This window comes from Rhipicephalus microplus, chromosome 8 (genome assembly GCF_043290135.1).
Source record: "Rhipicephalus microplus isolate Deutch F79 chromosome 8, USDA_Rmic, whole genome shotgun sequence".
Taxonomy (NCBI): Eukaryota; Metazoa; Arthropoda; class Arachnida; order Ixodida; family Ixodidae; genus Rhipicephalus; species Rhipicephalus microplus.
Window position 1 is genome coordinate 44,091,721 of NC_134707.1, and position 21,682 is coordinate 44,113,402.

The 21,682-nt window shown below is 42.5% G+C and overlaps 1 protein-coding gene across 1 annotated transcript in view; it reads left to right on the forward strand.

Moving 5' to 3' along the window:
- The window catches only part of LOC142768253 (uncharacterized), a 61,283-nt gene extending 47,076 nt beyond the window's left edge, over positions 1 to 14,207 (forward strand). The window contains exons 2-7 of the mRNA XM_075870205.1: positions 1,904 to 2,064; positions 3,190 to 3,290; positions 4,219 to 4,319; positions 7,027 to 7,227; positions 10,106 to 10,169; positions 14,118 to 14,207. Of these exons, the coding sequence (XP_075726320.1) occupies positions 1,904 to 2,064; positions 3,190 to 3,290; positions 4,219 to 4,319; positions 7,027 to 7,227; positions 10,106 to 10,169; positions 14,118 to 14,137 (648 nt within the window). The 3' untranslated portion in view covers positions 14,138 to 14,207. The remainder of the gene's footprint in view (positions 1 to 1,903; positions 2,065 to 3,189; positions 3,291 to 4,218; positions 4,320 to 7,026; positions 7,228 to 10,105; positions 10,170 to 14,117) is intronic.
- Positions 14,208 to 21,682: the final 7,475 nt, after the last annotated feature.

The window sequence follows — 21,682 nt, forward strand, 5'->3', positions numbered from 1 at the left end:
AGGAGTTGCCGTAAAGCAGCAGTCGATGTTTCCGTTCTTTCGCTCCTTCCGTAAAACACCAGAAAAACGTATGTCTTCTGTACTTCAAGAACACGCTTCCGTGATTTGTGTGCACGGCGACATACTGGCTGAACTTTGACCATTCCCCCCGTTCGACAATGATACAGTGAACTAGAACAGAAAGTTAAGCGACAGCCATGGGCAATGCCTTGAGAGAGCTGTCGGCGACATACTGGCTGAACTTTGACCATTCCCCCCGTTCGACAATGATACAGTGAACTAGAACAGAAAATTAAGCGATAGCCATGGACAATGCCTTGAGAGAGCTATCGTGGCGGGTGGCTAACGTATACATACAGCGGCAACGCTGCAGTCGCCGACTAAGATGAGGCGTCCCACAGTGTGTAAGGAATGCGCAGATTCGCATTGTACGCTCATGGAAAGTCAGAAAACGAAGACGGAAAGTGTGATAACTGGGCAGGCTTTGATGAGGAAATTAAGCTTAGAGCAACATTGGGTTCGAAGATAGACTAAGAAATACGAGAGAATGAGGAAGAGAAACTGTTCATTAACTCACAATGGAGAAAAAGAGCTGCATGCAGGATCACTGGAAAGTGCCAGTATGGATACATATATATATTCGGAGAGGCGGAGAAGGATAGCAGCGGTAAAAAAGAAAAAGAGAACGTTTCAGAGTTTTTACCGATTAAGGAAGAGGATAATTACAGCATTATGATACTTCACCGCAAGGGAAGCTAAATTTACTATTAGTAGCGAAGTCGGGTTGCCATAAAAAGTTATAAAGCGAGACGATATGGTGGGCCAGCCTTCGTTAGTGTGGTCACACTGACGAAGGCTGGCCCATCAGCCGAAACATTTGTAATTAGTAAAGGTGTTTCGGCGTACGTCGTGCTTTTTCGCTTCCGATATATATATATATATATATATATATATATATATATATATATATATATATATATATATATATATATATATATATATATATCGTCGAAAGGCGCTGCACTTCGTTTTCAATCTTGCAAGATTGAAAGCGAACAGGTACTTGTACTGCGTCTATGAGACTTTATTGACAAAAGATAGTGAAAAAAAAACATACCCGTCCAAGAATCCCTGCATATATGTGAATCTTGATGGTGTGCATAATAGTTTACGTTTTTTTTTTTTCGTCACATCGTGAGAATGCACGACACACAGAAGAAGAGACAGTGTACATGTTCTCCTATTTTCGTTCCTTTTTTTTTTCGTGCTTGCAAGCCTTGACTTGTTTAGTGAGAGCAATCCTATAATCGTAGCTGCGTTGTATAGTTGGCACACCAATTAACACGCAGTCAATGAAACACAGTAATGAAGTGTATTTTAAAAGGGTGCGGTTTGCTGTTTCTTTGTATGAACTCGTTGTTTTCACGCTGTTTCGCACCGTCAAGCCTACCATGCAAGCTCAAGCCCAATAATAAAATTTGGAAGGCTCGGGGAAACGTTTGTTCTTTTTATGAATTCATGAGTCTACTCGGTGAACACCGACGGCGACTTCACTTCGTCACCGAAGAATTCATCGGTTGTTGAATGGTTCTCACTACCTGCGACGAGAACATCGATTCTTCAGAACTATTTCCCTTTACACCACTTTTCCTGAATAACCGATAAATTTTTTGCACCACCATAGCTCTTCCCAACCACAACAGGCCAAAAGAAAAAAAAATGCGTTGATGGTCACACAAAATAACACGACTGCTGCGGTGTGTCCGGCCATCACTGCCCAATAGAATGGGTGCAAGATAGCATCGGTGCATCGTGGTGTCGGCTAGAATACAAAAACAAATTGTAGGCAGGCGCTAAAGTAGTCAGTTTGCCCCAAAGGGAGCGTCGCGAGTTCGATTAAAAGCCGCACCACCCGCCGGTGCCGTTTCAGCTGAGCGCCTCCCTTCGTAGCCTAAGAGGGCGCTACGAGCGTCGTGTACATCAGTCACGGCTGCATCTGCTCCCACAAAAACGCCGGATTGCCCCGGAACTTCTCTTCCTGCCTCCAAGATTCCTGTGCGCAAGGTCAGTAAAGCTGCTAAGACTCTTTTGCAACCAAAATCTTCGGGACTTAAAGCACAGAAGCGAAAAAAACCCCACAACGAGGACGCGCCCGGGGTACGTTCAAGGCTAGGCCTAACAAAGCACCCGCGCCCATGACCTACTACACTCCTGACCTGCCCAGAGAGCACCTCTTCCAGCGCCCACGTTCTAGTTCATACCTTCTGCCGCTAGGGCCGTCACCTACGAGCGGCGTGGCGCTAGTCAGCACCTGCTCGCTGACGTCATCTTCACTCTTTGTGGTCAAATTTTGACCAACAAAGCACTCGTAGTGCGTATTTATGATCCAAAATTTAGAATTATTCAGAAATAATAATACTAAAAGACATTCAGAATTTTTTTGCAATAAAATGCACGCTACCACGCATAGGCTGCCCTACATCGTGTAAATCTACGGGTTCCCACGTTTGTCAACCAGTGTGCTATAAATACTCAAGCGCTCTGAACACCTTGCTTAACCAGCAATGTATGGGAAGAAATAGTCACATATATGCCGCCAGTTCACTACAGAATGCAGGCATTCTTATACCAGCGCCTACAAAACAACCGTAAAGAAACAGACGAACAGGTTATAGGTAGCGCCACCAATGGTGAGCGGTTGAACGAGAGCGGGGACACGCGCTCCCATAGGAACCCCGCTATCTGAACAGGTCAGGAGTGTAGTAGGTCATGCCCGCGCCGACCCAACACTGGCGCGGGCGCAACGCCGGCTACTAGTGACCCCAATGCCGAAGTGCCCATGATGCTGTCCGCGTTCGACATGGACACCACACCACCTTTGAGTGCAACAGACAAAGCACACGTGTTTTCCATGCCTGCACCGCTTGCAAGTCATACGTTCATTACTACAAAAATAGGTGTAGGAGACGACAGGGGCAGGAACTATCACTTGGCTGTGTGTAAACTTATTTTGCCATATTTGGCGGAATCTGAGTGACAGCCGTGAGGTACGATTGGTGCTCGCATTTTGCATGCAGGTTGTGTTGCATCTTGTTATTGATTTACGTGCTCAGGACCAAGTAGTGCTAGCAGTTCATTTGTTTGGTTCCTCACTTGTCAAGTTTTTTGGCGCACTCTTCACTTGTTCAGCTCAGTGGTCTCTGGCACCCTACGTGGTCAAGGCAGGCGGCTATTGTCAGAGCTCTCTCACCTTCCTGCGAAGTCCATCACCTGGCACACATCACAATCAGGTAGGCATTTATTTCACCGTTATCGATCATTACCTATCTTATAAACAGTTATAAGGTGCACTCGCATGCCACAGCTCATACGAGCTAGGCATGTAACATGTCTGTCGCTATTATAAGGTGAATAATGAAACACGTGTTTGCCATGCTTGCATCGCTCATACATACCTTATTACTAAATTAGGCACAGAAAACAGTAGGGGTAGCAACGGTAACATTACTGTGCGTAGGCATATTTCAGTGCATTTTGTGGATTTTTAGTGTCGGCTATGAGGTACGACCATAGTGCTCGCACGCTGTGTTGCACCTTTATTGAGTTGCGCATGCAGGAAGCAGTACAGTGAACAGTTTAATTCTTCGGAATTATATGAAGCATTGCTTGCACTCAGCAATAACGGCATTTTTCCTTTGTTAGTGTCACTTAATTGTATTATTGTGGTGAAGCCTGCTGTTGAGTTGCATCTTTGTAGTTTGAGGATGTCACAGGTCTGTTTGTGCACGCACTCATTAGTGATCTCCTCGGTGCCCATGCACATGGCTGTTATAAGGTGCACTTGTAAGCCGGATCAGCAGGAGTCTGCTGTCACGTACACACCAGGCGTGTACGTGTCTTTGTCGTCTTATCGAGCGCAGACAAAGCACTCGTGTTTTCCATGCCTGCATCGCTTGCAAGTCATACGTCCATTACTACAAAAATAGGTGTAGGAGACGACAGGGGCAGCAACTGTCACTTGGCTGTGTGTAAACTTATTTTGCCGTACTTGGCGGAATTTGAGTGACAGCCGTGAGGTACGATTGGTGCTCGCATTTTGCATGCAGGTTGTGTTGCATCTTGTTATTGATTTACGTGCTCAGGACCAAGTAGTGCTAGCAGTTCATTTGTTTGGTTCCTCACTTGTCAAGTTTTTTGGCGCACTCTTCACTTGTTCAGCTCAGTGGTCTCTGGCACCCTACGTGGTCAAGGCAGGCGGCTATTGTCAGAGCTCTCTCACCTTCCTGCGAAGTCCATCACCTGGCACACATCACAATCAGGTAGGCATTTATTTCACCGTTATCGATCATTACCTATCTTATAAACAGTTATAAGGTGCACTCGCATGCCACAGCTCATACGAGCTAGGCATGTAACATGTCTGTCGCTATTATAAGGTGAATAATGAAACACGTGTTTGCCATGCTTGCATCGCTCATACATACCTTATTACTAAATTAGGCACAGAAAACAGTAGGGGTAGCAACGGTAACATTACTGTGCGTAGGCATATTTCAGTGCATTTTGTGGATTTTTAGTGTCGGCTATGAGGTACGACCATAGTGCTCGCACGCTGTGTTGCACCTTTATTGAGTTGCGCATGCAGGAAGCAGTACAGTGAACAGTTTAATTCTTCGGAATTATATGAAGCATTGCTTGCACTCAGCAATAACGGCATTTTTCCTTTGTTAGTGTCACTTAATTGTATTATTGTGGTGAAGCCTGCTGTTGAGTTGCATCTTTGTAGTTTGAGGATGTCACAGGTCAGTTTGTGCACGCACTCATTAGTGATCTCCTCGGTGCCCATGCACATGGCTGTTATAAGGTGCACTTGTAAGCCGGATCAGCAGGAGTCTGCTGTCACGTACACACCAGGCGTGTACGTGTCTTTGTCGTCTTATCGAGCGCAGACAAAGCACTCGTGTTTTCCATGCCTGCATCGCTTGCAAGTCATACGTCCATTACTACAAAAATAGGTGTAGGAGACGACAGGGGCAGCAACTGTCACTTGGCTGTGTGTAAACTTATTTTGCCGTACTTGGCGGAATTTGAGTGACAGCCGTGAGGTACGATTGGCGCTCGCATTTCGCATGCATGTTCTGTTGTGTCTATTGATTTGCGTGCTCAGCAGTTCATTTCTTTGGAATTGCACGACACATTGCTTACACCCGACAACATTGCGAATTTGCACGTCACTTAGCCATACTACTGCTTAACTGCAGCTAATCCAGCATGGGAGTCCTTGTGTGTACCCAAGAAGTTGGTGTATGGCAACAGAATCAAGCGATCGCATATGCGAAGTTTTGGGTGCCCTATCTTGAAGCCACCCATTTCCATCTCTTGCGCATACTACTGGCAGGCTACGGTGCAATTCATACTTGGTATCAACTGTTTGATTAGTCAATATATCACAAAAAGCTTTAAGTAATTGTTTAAAGTAATTATGTTTCAAGCTAAAATTTTAAAGTAATTGTATTCAATATTGGACCTGGCTGCACTTGAGAGGCTGAAGCTGCTTTCACATATGTGCAAGATATGAACATCTGTTGTCAACATTAGCGATATAATGGATAGCATTACTTAAGTTGTGAACATGTGTAATGTTGGAGCATATGCTAAGCTCACTTTTGACTGCACATTCAGGAATAGCCTTTTAAGAGACCCAAGTTGCGCAAGTATGGGTGCAGTTTTCTGTAGAATTTGTGCAGTTAATGTTACAGTCTCCGTCATTATTTCTTTTCCTTGCGCCGCCTGCTTCAACTTAGTTTAAACATTTGTAGCAGGTCAAGAATATTTATATTCACTGTGCTCTTATATAGAGGACTGCTTAAAAAGCATTGGCTAATGTTCATATGAAATTGAACATAACCTGACATGCTAACCAGATATTGGAATGATTCTACTATTGTAGACTGTAAGGTATTATTACCATTGTAGCAGTGTTTTTATTATAAAATTGGGCGGTCTGAAAAAGTGCACAAGCCAGTGAATGTAATTTAGCAAAATAAGTGCTCTACCTTCATTGCAGCCATAACATCAATGAAGAATGCCCACTTGCCGGCATTGCGCACAGACATTTTCAACATTGACCGACTACTTCGAGCACTACCACTATCACAGCAGTGTGTTGGGCGGTGCCCTTTGCCCTTGTGAGCCTTGTGGAGCTTTGTTTAAAAACTATCAGAGCCTAAGAAGTCACGTCTTCAGACATCACAAGAAGCGATGCAGCAAACAGACTGATGATGCGTTTGTCTGCTCTGTGTTGTCATGCGGGGCGAGTGTGCCTACTCGCACGGAGCTTCTTGGTCACATAGCTGCCCATCTGGAGAGTGGAATTGATGCTGTTATGTGTCCTTTTGTGGGTTGTGGTAGTGTGCTGAGGTCAGCAGGTTCCTTCAGAACACATGTTTCAAGGTATCACCGGGGCAAAACTGCAACACAGTGCACGGAAGTACCTGAAATTGAATCCAGTTCAGATCAAGAGCACAGTAGCACACCCCCTGCTGATGTTGGAGATAACTGTGAAAGGGAGTCTGGTTGTGACAGCGATTTGCCGCTGAACCCCTTTTTTTTTTTATAGTGATGTCATAATCGTGGAGTGCACGCCATTTTCCTGCTCATATGCTTTGGTGTTTACAAAAACAAAAGGAGCCTTTTTTATTTTGCAAACAAAATCTGTTGCAATCAATGCTCTATCTCGTCCACTTCTTTTTTTCTTGTCTATGTGGTTTACGTCCCTACCTTTCTTCAGCCTGAACCTACTAGCCAACAACATGTTCTAGTAAGCTGGTGCAGTAGTTTCAGGGTGGTATTCCCCACCAGTCTGTTTTTTGTCTTCTTTTTTTGGCGTGTCACAGCTGTTGCACTCAATTGTAGGGTGGTAATATAGTTCTACATTTCAATCAGTTTTCACTTTAATATCTCTACAGATGAATTCATCTATTATCAAGTAACTGTTATTTACTTTGATTTTTGGAATAATTGCAGGAAATCTTCCAGGAGAGGATGGCGGCCTGTGCGCCTGCATTATTTCAGATGATGGAGGAGGCGCCGACGAAACATACTATGGAACTGGTGGTGCGCGTGAGAGACGAAGGACAAAGAGAAAAAGCAGTCCAGGTAGCTGTGCTACCATTCCTCTGCGCGCATTTTAAGGAAGACAAGAACTACCTTTACCAAGTATTTGAAGTAAGTTTCACTTTGTTGCATTATGTTAGTACAAAACTGGACAGTAACATCTTTTCAGAAAGTGATGTATTGGTTTGTTGAGAACAGCTTTAGGTTCTAGATTTTATAGAATACAGTCGATCCCGGGTATATCAAACTATGATATATCGAATTATTGGCTATATCAAAAAGTTGAGAGATCCCCTTGAATTTCCCATGCAAAAATACGGGACTGCTGTACACATCTATCGAACTCACGCACAGCAGAACATCCGCTAAATTGAACTCTGAGCCACGCTAAAGCCCACAAATTGCATTTTTCCTAACAAATAATGATCATTTATAGCCACAATTCGACAAGTTCCGATCCCTTTTCGCGTGCAAGTGACTAAAAGGGGGTGCTGAAAAGTGAAACATTGAAACTCCATCTTGCTGATCTAGCTCGTTGCACAGCACTTGTGAGTGCACCGGTATGCTTGATGTGCGATCTGCAGGTTTTAACGTGGGGGCATGGTGATGACCGAGGGCACCAAAACGAAGTGGAATGACTTAAGGAAGTTTAGTGATCTCATTGCGATGTTCGCATTCAATCGTGTATGATGGCATGTGGGACTGAAAAGCGTGGCCTTCGAGATGTGCAACTTCATGAGGTATTTTGGTGCTTCCGGTTTTAGAACGCTCATTTCGGAGGCTACGCTTTTTTCTAGCTTTCCGCACCAAAGCAACAGCTGTCGGTTACAAAATGACAAAGCCACAAGTGACATCGCTATCACCAACATGCTGACGGTGGGAGCTTGCTCGTTTGTGGGCAGCATCGCCTTTTGTGGCTTGTGGACCTGTGTACTTCTCGCCTCGTTACTGATAAATCATCATTTGGAAGTCGGCGCTACACATTGATACGCTCGTAGCGATAAAAATCATGGCTGGTGCTAGGAGCGACCTCAAGTAAAGCACAGTCGTGAACTGTTTCTTTGCGGGCTTTGTGCCAGGTGACGACTTTGAGTGCGTCATGACTGCTGTCAAGGGCGTACAATGCCTCAGTAAATTCTATGCCTTGTTAGTGTTTTCGGGCACCATCTCGGACAGCGAGCGGCTTCATTGGAGCAGAAGACGACGTCGCTGGTTCTGACTGCATGGATGCCGAGATGATGCCCAATGTTGACGGTGCCGTGGAATTATTGCTTTCGCCACCAACGCTCTACGGAGCTTACATTGGCATTCAGTGCCACTCAGCGCTGTTGTGGCCGAATGAGCTGAATTTGCTTACTTGGAAGGGTCCAGTGATATTGAGGACAACTGAAACTTGGTGGCACGCAAAAAGAGAGAAAAGTTTACAGACTATTTTCAAGTGAAATGAAGTGCGATAACTTGCAAAAGTAGATGTTCAGGCCTTGTTCTTTATCATATTGTGAGAGAATCATTCTTTAAGTGCTTGTTAGGATTTCAAAAAACTGTTTTTAGGTCTGAGATGCTCTAATTTATGCCTTAAATACACATATTTTGTGTTTCGACTCATCGATATATTGAACTACATATATCGCGATCCCCTTCGAGTTCAATATATCTGGGATCGACTGAATGCTGTGCAGGTTTTTAGCACAAAACAATAGCTTTTTCAGTTGAATTTTGTGAAAAAAGCTGCTTTTGTATAAAGGAAAATTAAACTTTGACTGCTGAAATCAGTTTTCTTCTAATTTCACAATTTCTGAACTTTGAGCAGACTTAACTTTTTTACACTTCTTAATCGATGTATTTTCTTCCCATAAAGAACAAGTGCAATGCTACCGTATGAGAATTTAGTGACCGCTGCAGCAAAATTTTTTGACAGAACAAATATGCTAAACATCCAAAAATACCTAATTCATGAATTGCTGGACACAAGTTAAAAGGAGGATAGTGTAGCTTTGCATATCTTTTGCCTTTGTGCTTCATTTTAAGGTAATTTTGGTGGCTTTGTACAGCAGCATTATTCATTAAAATTACACCGGAACACGCGCTTTGTCACAAGTATCAGCATTTGAAGATAGTGTAAAAAAAAGGCAATTTTCAATTTTTTTGTGGAACTTACTTTGGTTATCCGCATTGTGTCGTAGTCACAAAAATGTTCTGAAAAAAAAAATACACTGCCCTTGAGCCAACAGTTAGTGCGGGCAGGTGCCATTGTTTCATCAGAGCCACTAGGATAGGGAGTGAAGTCCCCAAGCATCCGACTATAAAGTTCACAGAGTGAATGAGAAGGAACGTAGCGCTGTGAAAAGTGAGACTTCATGCAACAAAAACTGTGTTGGGGCATGGTGCACGCATGGTGAACCACAGTGCACAAACTTGGTTTACTAGCCTTTTTCAGGCTCAATGGGAAAAAAAGTGTTTGTGTGCAATCAGAGTGCTCCACATGCACAAAGCATTAGTTTTTTGCAATGCACTGCAGAACAATGTTTCTCGTCACTTTGGCTGTAGTGCCTCATTACGACGCAGTGAGGAGGGCACTAAGAATGGGAATAGGCCAGAGTTGTTGCAAGATGTTGCTCACTTTGTCCCTTGCTGTCGCACATGCAAAATAATTTTAAGCAATACTATCACCACTAACATTGATATATTGACCTGCAATCATTCAGAGTTGTCTATGATGTTGCTGTAATCCAAAGAGAAAAATGAATCAAAATGTGAGCAGGTTTTTTTGCGTGCTCGCTATCCATTCTACTTTGCTCTAAAATTGTTCCAAGTTTCAAGGCTCCTAGGTAGGTAATTTGTACTTGGTGCACACAGCCTGCAATAGACCAGGAACCATGGTGGAAAACGGAATTGCAGGGATCGCATCTCTGATTTATATATTGGAATGGCCGCAACTGTACATATCTCTTTGTGCTTTTGTGTACATGGGATATTTTTGCTCATCCAGGAGGGAACAAGCATCACTGAAAAGCTTGCCGAGTTGCCATCAACGCCTACAATCATTGCACTGGGTGAGTTCCCTTGTCGATATCATTATGTGTTGATTGTTGTGCGAGGAGGTCAAGTAAATTGATGACATTTTACAACATGAGTGTGAGCCTAACTCCAGCTACAAGGTGCAGTAGATACTTATACACTTAAATAACAGATGTTGTCGGAGGAGAAGAGTGGAAGATGAGGGCAGACCTGCAACTGGGTTTTATTCAGTACACTCATGCAGGGAACCTGCGTTCATTCTGATAGTCTGAGTGAAGTATCACAGACACAATCATTGCTTTTGTTCATTAGGAAAAAAGCCTAGGCAAGCTCAAGTGCCATTGGGTCACAACTGCATCTCAATTCTTGTCTTTGCCAGTAAAGTCTGCCATGGTTTACTAAAAGTAAACAATTCGTATGCATTTAAGTTGGGCAGGTGAGAACCTTGTCTGGTCTTTATCAAGGGCTGGTGTTCCCTACATCATTCATTTATACATTGACCTGTATGACCAATGTTAACATTCCTCCATGTCTGAGTGACTTCGTTATCCTACTTGACGAGCGCACGTCGAACTCAGTGGGGTGGCACTTAGTGCAATCTTGCACACCTCATAGAGGCAATGCGGGGTCTTAGCATTTACCTTGAACGGCACAGAAGAGTAACCTTCACCCACAAACTAGCTCACCAGACAAAATGCTGTGCTTTAATATTAACCCAACTTTAACATCAGATCATACATTCTGAACATATTTACCACGAGCATGTGAAGACTTATTTTATGATTGTGCGTATTCGAAGACTGAAAAAGGCCATTGCACATTTTTTCAAAGGAAGCCTTGGAAAAATTTTGGGAGCGTACAAACCACTAGTAGGGTGTGTAAAATTGCACTAAGTGCCACACCTTTTAGTTTGTTAGTTGCTTATCAAACCAGGAGGAATGTTTACATCAATCAAACAGGCCAATATATATATGAACGGCGCAGGGAACACAAGTTGTTGATTCCTGACAAGGGTCTTATCTGCCTCTGACTTCAGTGAAAGTCCATTGATTACTTGTCAGAAACTATGACAGCCATTACTGGCAAGAATGAAATTCGGAGATGCAGCCTTGACCAATTGGCTCCTAAGCTTGCTGAGGTCTTCTTTTTTTTTTTCAGGAGGAAAATGATTGGGCCAGCGTATTTGGCTCAGATTGTACAAGAATTAATGCAAGTCTATGATGCATAGATGAGGAATTTGCAGACTGTAGCGTGTAACCATACGTGTTCTAAATGAAGCCCATTGACGAGTCTGTACCCATCCTTGTGCTCTTCTCATATGTTTCATTTGAACCACACCTTGATAACCTTAAAGGGCTCCAACACGAAAAAGGGCAGCAGGTGCGAAGGTGGCCAGAAGTCTCGCACAAGTGTGCACACAAAGATAATGAAGTTGGCCCAGAAGCTGCGTTTCAATCAGTGAAAGTGTGAGCATGAATCATACACATTTTCTGATGATATCCGGTTATTAGAGCTGAATATTATCTTGATTGTGGCTTTGCATTTTCAATTTAATTTGTTTGTAAGTATTATGAGCCTGGCGTTTTCTTTTTTTTTGTCCTTCGGAGTGTAGTCAAAATATACTGCTATTATTTCACAAGAGCCAGCACATGAAAATGCACTCTCAATTGAGATTTCTATATACTGTGAATTGTGCCAAGGACATATAGTATGTTGTGAAAAGAGAAAAATGGAAGGTTTGGCCTTAATTTTATCCTAGTTATCAATCTCACTGATGCTTCGTTAAAGAACCCCAGGTGGTCGAAATTTCCGGAGCCCTCCACTACAGCGTTTCTCATAACCATATGTGGTTTTAGGACATTAAACCCCATATATCTATCTAATCTCACTGATGCTTATGTTAAACAGGGTTTGGAAATTCATTCATCTAAACCAAGGGCATACACAGAACTTTTTAGGGGGAGGGGGCCCTTTTTGATCTGAACCAGAGGTCTGGGCAGGCAAATGGTAATTTTGCGCTAAGTATTTCATGGAGAAAAAAGTTTGGGGGGAAGGAGGGGAGAGGCACGGGCCCGGTGTGCCACCGCCTGGCTACGAATAAGTGTAGTGTATATTCACATGATGTTTCTTAGTTCAGGTCAAGCTCTTTCAGTTTTTTTACAGGATCCTCAACCCCCCCCCCCTCCCACCTCAGCATAGTGAAAAAAAACATTCTGTGATCAATAAACAGTGCTTAAAAAATTTCACTAAAGCTGCTGCTTGGGCGAGTTGGTTCATGATTAAAATATGTGCCGTCTTTTTTTGCGCTGGTAAATCTATATTAAGAAAGTTCAGCCATAATTTGTAGCTATATGTGGCACATAGAGCTTAACAGCAGAATGCAAAGTTGAAAATCAGTATAGGTATTCACCCGTGCATTCTGCTATACAATAGCAACAAATATTTCTGAAAATGTAACTGCTCATTCTGAGCATGATCAGAGCCAGTGGGAAACTTCTCAGGAGCGCCGGGCAGGCCCTATACATCCTGTGCATTTTTGCTGATTTTAGGTAGTTTTCTCAGTGACTAAAAGGGATATTCATATAATCCATACATCATTTTCTTCCAAACTTTTTGCTCTTTTAACTTCATAATATAGAATTTTTGTGAATTTTTTACCACTAGAGCTTGACTTTTGAGTTAATTGGCATCTATGAAAATTTGTAACACAATAACGGTAAAGTGCATAGCTTCTATTTTGCTTCAGTAGCTGTATACAAAAAAAATAATCAACTGGTTATCTTAAAATACATGGGAAATAATGGTAGCTAAGTAATAAAAAACTGTTTTGAGATATGGAATAAAGTTCAAAAACAGGTGAAAAGTGATCGCACTGTCAGAAACACTGTTCAATTATTTTGTTTAGTAGTTACAAGCTTGGTAATCACTGCCAAAGTCAATTTTTCGCCGTGGAGCCTCTCGCAATGCTTGTCTTGTTTTTTTTTTTTTGTGAGATGTCATTCAGCTCTATCTGCAACGTATCGTCAAGTGTGGTCAACGATTTCCAGCAAATTCATTGTAGTTTGGCCAAGCTTCAATCCTATCTCAGAATAGAGGCTCGTGTGATACTACCATTATTAAATGCAAAAAAAATATTCAATGTCGCCATTTCTAGGACTCTCACCCTAAACAAAGAAAGGAAAGATTCTGTGACTCAATTCCCATTAACTCAACACTTACACTGAGTCGTTCTCACACATTGTTATTCAGTTGCATCAGAAATATTAGTCCATGTCCATTAGAGCATACCCGTTGTCCCCATGTATATACGTGATTCACCTCGAAAGATGCTGAAAAGGCTGGGAGGTTTAACAATAAAGAGCTTGCTGGTTCAGCACCTCAGTACGTCACAGGGATTTATTCACATTAACAAGAAAACTGTACGGGCTTCAACGAAATTTACACTTCCTCAGAACCTTCTTTACCCCCAGCATCTAAGGTTATCGACAAGCACGGCAAATGCAAGGTGTAATGATGCTAGGAGCTGAAAGTGTTCCAACCTATGTATTCTGAAGGCGGATTGTGAATACAAAGGTGCACAGTGTCTTCGGACTGCTTTAGAAGTTACCCGACAATCTTCTATACACAGCTGACTCTAGACAAGCATTTTGACTTTTGTACGTCAGAAAATTAGGCCGTAAGCATAGAGCGAATGCAAGGGGCTTGCACTAGAGTGTGTTTTCACTGGCTACTTCCTTTTGGAAAAACTGGTTTTGAGCCACCAAAAATGCTGTTTATGAAAAGCACGAATGTGGATGCACAAAGGGACACCCCTCCCCAAATTGCAAAGAAAACAAAGCGATTTTTTTTTTCACATTTTGCTCTACCACGTGCCCCTACTTTTTGTATCAAGGGCCATATACATACACAGAGAAGGCATTATAAAGTGTGTGTAAGTTGCTTCTTGCATTCATTTGATCACTTGTTTTTCACATTCTTTTCAGGCATAAACATGCTGAAGTGATGAAGAATGGTGATGTAGCAAGCTACAGCACATGTATTATATGTAAATAAATTCATCTGTGTTTTGTTAATGTTGCATTATTATTTATATGGTATGCAGCAGCAGGGGTGGTTTACACACACACAGTACATAAAGACTGCATTAGTGTAGGTTGAAACAGTACATAAAATTGGACATAAAACTCAATCATGAGAATCTACAGGCAGCCACATAAACATTCCATTCCATCCCGTAAAACATCGGCTTTTCGACAGTACTGGTCAACAAAAGCTTGTGTTAGTTTTTCACAAATTAAGTTACTACCAAAACTAAGTTTATTTTATGCTCAGTGAAACAACTCTTTCCTTCAAGGCAAAGAAACTACACAAAACCTTAGTCAAGCACAGAAAAGCCATTAAACGAAACCAGGTGTTTTACTGAAGCTTCTGTTTTCATTAATAATAACGGAATAATTTACAGCCAGACTGCTCTACAGCGATCTCCGTTTATTCCTCCTCTAAATACAGCAAATTCTGTATTCCTACAAACAGAGTCATGATGTGTTTGAGATAACAGATTTGCTGTGTTTGGGATAACAGATTTGCTGTGTTTGGAATAACAGATCTGCTGTGTTTGGAATAACAGATTTGCTGTGTTTGGGTTAACAGATTTGCTGTGTTTGGGTTGACAGATTTGCTGTGTTTGGGTTGACAGATTTGCTGTGTTTGGGTTAACAGATTTGCTGTGTTTGAAATAACAGATCTGCTGTGTTCAGGAATACAGATATGATGTGAAAGAGAATACGGAAAAATGTATAACAGAGACTTCGTGATACGGAGCCTGCTGTTACTCATTTACAGAATGCCTCCGGCAACGATTTACCAGCAGCTTTTGCTGTGTACCGAGACATTTTTTTTTACAGTGTACCGGTACCGAAGAATATGCACCGATATGCGGGAATTTGACAGACACGCGGAACACCTAAAGCATTCCTTATTGAAACAAAATTATCCGGAAGACATTATTGACGATGCCATACTACGTGCTCGCAACGTGAACAGGAATGATATAATTAAGGGACCAAACAAAGTACCTAAAACGACTTCCCAAACGAACCTTGTACTAACTTACTCCTCATCAGCGCCACGAATCAACAACATACTTTCCCGCCATTTCAACATAATCAGGCAAAGCGAACGACTAACTTCTATTTTCGCGAAGCCACCTCACGTGGTGTACCGCCGGGATAAAAATCTGAAGGACATTCTTGTCAGGGCAAAAACAAACACCCCCAAAATTCAATCAGGGTGCCATCCCTGCGGAAAATCTCGATGCAAGGTATGCCCACAGATGCTCACAACACGTGAATCCAAAGCGAACTTCTCGGATTTCAAATTCTGCATAACTGAAAGCCTTAATTGTGACTCCAGTAACGTAATATACATGCTACATTGCAACATCTGCGGACAAGAATATATCGGCCAAACAGACACGCCATTTCGGCTGCGGTTCAATAATCACCGGTACCACGCCACTTCACTGCCGAAGCTACCTTTATCTAGACATCTGCGCCTGCCAAACCACAGTTTTAAAAATATTAGCGTAACAGTTTTAAAAATATTAGCGTAACTCTTTTGCAGTCCGGTTTTTCAAACAGACGCGAGCGCGAACAGCGTGAGGCATATTTTATTTTCAAATTTCGTACATTAGTAGCCGGTATCAATGAGGACCCCGGAAAACTCAACTGCCTCCGAGAAGTAAGCCAGGAGAAAATTGGTGACAAAGATTGATAGCTGGAGACCATGCTTTTTTCTGACTGACTCGTACGTGTACACTGTCCTCTTCTTCTTCTTTTTTTTTTCTTTTTTTTGTTTTTTTTTTTCGCATGCACATACAAAGTGTTTACGTTCGCCTACCACTTCATGACCGTTGAAGGGAAACGGACGAAGATTAAAGGTAAATAGCCGACCGACCCATTAACGAGAAACCTTTCCTTTACACACACCGCCCGCCGCCCGCCGAACGACCAAACGACCAATTACGGGGAAACCCCTTTCTTTAGGCACGCCGTCCCGGACCCTCCCGGCACCGCGGCGACAATCTTGGGTGGCCCGACACACGCCAAGAACTGAACAGCACGTGATATGAACCATAGGTGGATGTAGACGGACAGTTGGCTTCGTTTTCAGTGTTGACAGTGGTTCTTCCTGTTTTTTACTTTCTTTCTTTTCTTTCTTTTTTCGTCTTTTTTCTCTCTTTTTTTCCTTCTTCCAGTTCCCTCTCACTCTCGGAAACGTCTTTCAAGGCGAGAGGGACGCGGCAGCAAGGAAGTTCATGTCAGTATAACTCATCCCCTGATGAAGGGAGGTCCCCTCCCGAAACTGTTGGGAAATAAATATATTTATCCTTGTTGACAACGCTCCCGTTGTGCCATATCCCATACCTATATATATATATATATATATATATATATGTATATATATATATATATATATATATATATATATATATATATATATATATGTATATATATATATATATATATATATATATATATATATATATATATATATATATATATATATATACATACATATGGAATAACTCATCCCCTGATGAAGAAAGGGCCTCTCTCGAAACTGTTGGGAAATAAATATATTTATCCTTGTTGACAACGCTCCCGTTGTGCCATATCCCATACCTCCACGAACACTAACTGGCCCATTGAATTAGTACTCCCACAATATATATATATATATATATATATATATATATATATATATATATATATATATATATATATAAAAATATATTATAATGAGGCGTTTTAGAGTGGCACTCTTCTATAAAAGAGGAGAGCGGTCACGACACGCCAAGCAGTAATGGCGGAACTAGCCTGAGTACCCAGCCAACCAAACGTCTTCTTCCCCGACTGAGTCATATATATATATATATATATATATATATATTAGAACAACAGAGATGCATCTAGGCGTCACATAATGTGAATCGCGCAAGAAGTAGGTCATTGAAACCTTCAGCCCTTTTTAGAAGCTTCACCCTATCCATCTATAAGCTGCGGAGCGTACCCACTGTGGGTGATTACGAAAGTTCCTAGCCACCTAATTATTCCTTGTCGTCCGCCACAGAACAAAAAATCCCACCCTATTCACAGAGCGCATGATGATGAGTGGGGTGAACCGTTTCCGTCCGTGCATGCCTCCGTCTGTGCGTCCATCCATGCGTCCAACCCTGCATTCGTCCGGTTGTCCGTCCATGCGTCCGTCCATCCATGCATCCGCCCATCCGTCCTTCCGTCCGTGCATCCGTCCATGCATCTGTCTACCTATCTGTCCATCCATCTGTCCATTCGTCCGTCTTGTGAACACTTCAAGTACTGTCATCTCGCATCTTTTCATCGTATATTCAGCATATAAGAGTACTACCATCCAGCGAACATTTCAAGGAGTAAATGAGAGGTGGCACTCACGCACTTTCTTACAGCCCGCGCTTCGTGTCTACTTCCCTCCTTTCACCATCTACAGTTCATGGCTGTAGATGGTGATACTAGTTCCCTATATTCATGACACTGCGGCCCAACCCTCGCTAAACCTTGCTAAAACACAGGAGGTTACGCCCAGCGAGCTTAGCGTGGCAACCATTTTTGATCAGATAGTGCTAAAAGCGCATAATTCTGATACACTTTTCTTTTGTAAGCATAAAATTCAGGCCAATTTTATTTTGGATTAAGAGAACAGGACTCCTTTTTTTAACGTATTTCATCAGAAACAACTATCCTTTTATTCGTGGGCGGGGTTCCTCCTCAATTCTAAAGAATGCGCACCCGCTGCTCCTCTTGTCCGGCCGTAGAGGTGGCTACCTCTACGGCTGGACTACTACACTTTAAAAAAATGAAGTGACGTTCTCTCCATTTAGAGAGAAACGGCGATGTCCCGAATGTTCGTCTTTAAATAGAGAAACGTTGCTCCCTCATCAACGGAGAAACATGTTCCTCCTTATGAAAATCGAAATGGCTTCCCCTAGGAGAAGCGAGTAGGCTTAGCAAATGCAACGATTCTCGACTGATAAGGAGTACATGGCACTGAAAGTTAAAAAAAGGTCCCGCTGAGCTTGATATTGAACGAAATGATTATGAAAACAAGCAGACGAACCTGTGGCGATGAACACATCGTGAAAGAGAACGATGGAGCAAGCAGGTTTCGTTCGGTCAGCGAAGCCATGTTCACTCCGAAAGACACGGATACTGCAGAGCCCTCACCTGAAGAGTGCACGCTAGGCTTGCTGTATTTATTTCTCGCAGATTCACATAGTGTAGCAACGTTATCCATGCGTTTACGGGTCTGCAAGTCACGAGATGTGCCTCCAAACCATAGACTCGATCGCAGCAAAACCATTCCGACTCAGTAGTGAAGCTTTGATAGATAGATCTTCCACGTTATATAAGTAGCTGAAGGTAAACGAGCGTCAAACCCATGAAGTAGGTGGTAGCTGGCACCAACTGGAAGGACTGAACGATACTAAAAAAGATTGCCTGCCGCGACGTACGTTGTCATGCCCACTATCACGGCTCTCTTGCGGATTGTTTCCGCCTATGCAAATTCAGGATTACTCACTGATAACGGAAGCCTAAAAGGTGCTGATGCAATGCACATAGCTACGCATGCACACGTAGACACATATTATACACATATAGTACGCAACAAGTACGCTAACATATACGCTAACAAGTACGCAACAAGAGCACAATTAACCATTCACAGCAACGGCCCACACATCGACGTGTTTACTTTTTTTCTTTATTGCCTTCTTGACTACAAGTCTAGCTAATAAGACAATCACTATAACACGTGTTTCATGAGTGATAACGCGTCAAACAAAGATATTACATCTTCAACACAGTCGGTAGTCTTATACACATCTCGCACTTTTATAACAGCTTCCACGAAACATTCATTAACGGATAGAACTCTCAAATAACAGTGTCAGTACGATAGCATACTAAGCCAAACCGGTTGAACCCCAAGTAAAAATATAACATCCAAATTTTGCACAGAACTATCACAAGGCAAAAAACGAATTCCATATGGAGTAAGAGGTAAATCTTTTTTTAAAGTCCTCTGTAAAATGTTCCAAAAAAACATAGTGTTCTTACAATCACTAAACACATGTTCAATGGTCTCCGGTTTGTTACACAGGAGACAGCTGCTTCCCCATGGTACATACATCCCTCTCTCTTCAAGCCACGTTTTTACTGGCAAGGTTCACGTATGAAGTTTAAAAAAGAGGGTTTTCACATTGGGTGGTATACACATGTTTTTCGCTCGCTTTAGTACGTCATGACCATATCATTTTTCATACTTTGAACGGTACAGGGGCACAGGAAAACATTCTGTATTACGTCTTTCATAAGGCGCTTTCTTTTGACATTAGTTAGGTAATCTATCGAAAACCTCGCCCTTAAGAAACGATATGAGAACACAACTTCGCGGTGTGTCGTTCTCGCCTGTCTGAAGATACAAAGAAGTCAGGCATGTGGTTTAACAGCGTTGTTTGAAATATATAACGTAAAAAAGAGTCTCTCTGGTCTCTTATGAGCAGAAAACGTGATATTACTTGGTTAAGAAACAGATGGCACACAGACAGCCCTCCTTGCTTAACTCGCCGAAACAAGTTCGTTCTAGATGTTCTCTCCCACGTAGAGCTCCAGATGAACGTGGCGAATGTCCTGTGGACTTTGTGAATGTTTTTACGCGTACAAATAAGTACTTGCAAAAGGTACATAATTTTAGCAGCGAGGAACACGTTGCATTGAGCTGACCGAGAAAAAATTGATAAGCCACGACCACCCCATTCTTCGGCGGTCGCGCGCAGTTCTTCAATCTTTTTAAGCCACAATGCTTCACTGCCTTGATACCTGTCCAATGGTACTTCTGGGTAACGACTAGGTGTCATGAGCCACTGAATATTTCCAAAGGAACTGGGCGTGAGGTCCCAATTACCATGCCATAAACCAATGCTTTTCTCTTTTGTCATTAAACTTCCACTCGAGTCAGAAAACGTTTGAGTGATTTTTATTAACGAAGTGACACTCTTTCTATCAACAGCAAAAAAGGCAATATCGTTGGCGTATGCTAAAACACGCACTTCACATGACTGAAACCTGAAACCATTAATCCCTGTGTGGTGGATCAATTTCTGACACAGTGGCTCTGAAAATAGAGCGAAAAGCAAAGGACCTAAAGGACACGCCTGGCGCACGGAGGAAAGTACTTGTATGCGCTGTGGGAGTTCTCCATCATCATCATCATCAGCCTGACTACGCCCTCTGCAGGACAAAGGCCTCTCCCATGTTCCGCCAGTTAACACGGTCCTGTGCTTGCTGCTGCCAATTTATACCCGCAAACTTCTTAATCTCGTCTGCCCACCTAACCTTCTGTCTCCCCCTAACCCGTTTCCCTTCTCTGAGAATCCAGATAGTTACCCTTAATGACCAGCGGTTATCCTGTCTACGCGCTACATGCCCGGCCCGTGTCCATTTCCTCTTCTTCATTTCAACTATGATATCCTTAACCCCCGTTTGTCCCCTGATCCACTCTGCTCTCTTCTTGTCTCTCAAGGTTATACCTACTATTTTTCTTTCCATTGCTCGCTGCGTCGTCCTCAATTTAAGCTGAACCCTCTTTGTAAGTCTCCAGGTTTCTGCTCCGTAGCTAAGTACCGGCAAGATATAGCTGTTATATACCTTCCTCTTGAAGGATAGTGGCAATCTACCTGTCATAATTTGAGAGTGCTTGCTGAATGTACTCCACCTCATTCTTATTCTTCTAGTTACTTCAATCTCGTGGTTAGGCTCTGCGGTTATTACCTGCCCTAAGTAGACAGTCTTTTACAACTTCAAGTGCACTATTACCTATCTCGAAACGCTGCTCCTTTCCGAGGTTGTTGTGCATTATTTTCGTTTTCTGCAGATTAATTTTAAGACCCACCTTTCTGCTCTCCTTGTCTAACTCCGTAATCATGAGTTGCAATCCGTCCCCTGAGTTACTCAGCAATGCAATGTCATCGGCGAAGCGCAGGTTACTAAGGTATTCTCCATTGACTCTTATCCCTAACTGTTCCCATTCTAGGCTTCTTAAAACCTCCTCTAGGCACGCGGTAAATAGCATTGGGGAGATTGTGTCCTCCTGCCTTACACCCTTCTTATTGGTATTCTGTTGCTTTCTTTATAAAGCACTATGGTAGCAGTTGATCCCCTGTATATTTTTTCCAGAATGTTTATATATACTTCATCTACGCCCTGATTCCGCAGTGTCTGCATGACGGCTGATATTTCTACTGAATCAAACGCCTTCTCGTAATTTATGAAGGCTATGTATAGTGGTTGGTTATAATCTCAGCATTTCTCTATTACCTGATTGATAGTATGAATGTTGTCAATTGTTCAGTAGCCTGTTCGAAATCCTGCTTGTTCCTTTGGTTGATTGAATTCTAATGTTTTCTTTACTCTGTTAGCAATTACCTTTGTAAATAGCTTGTACACTACAG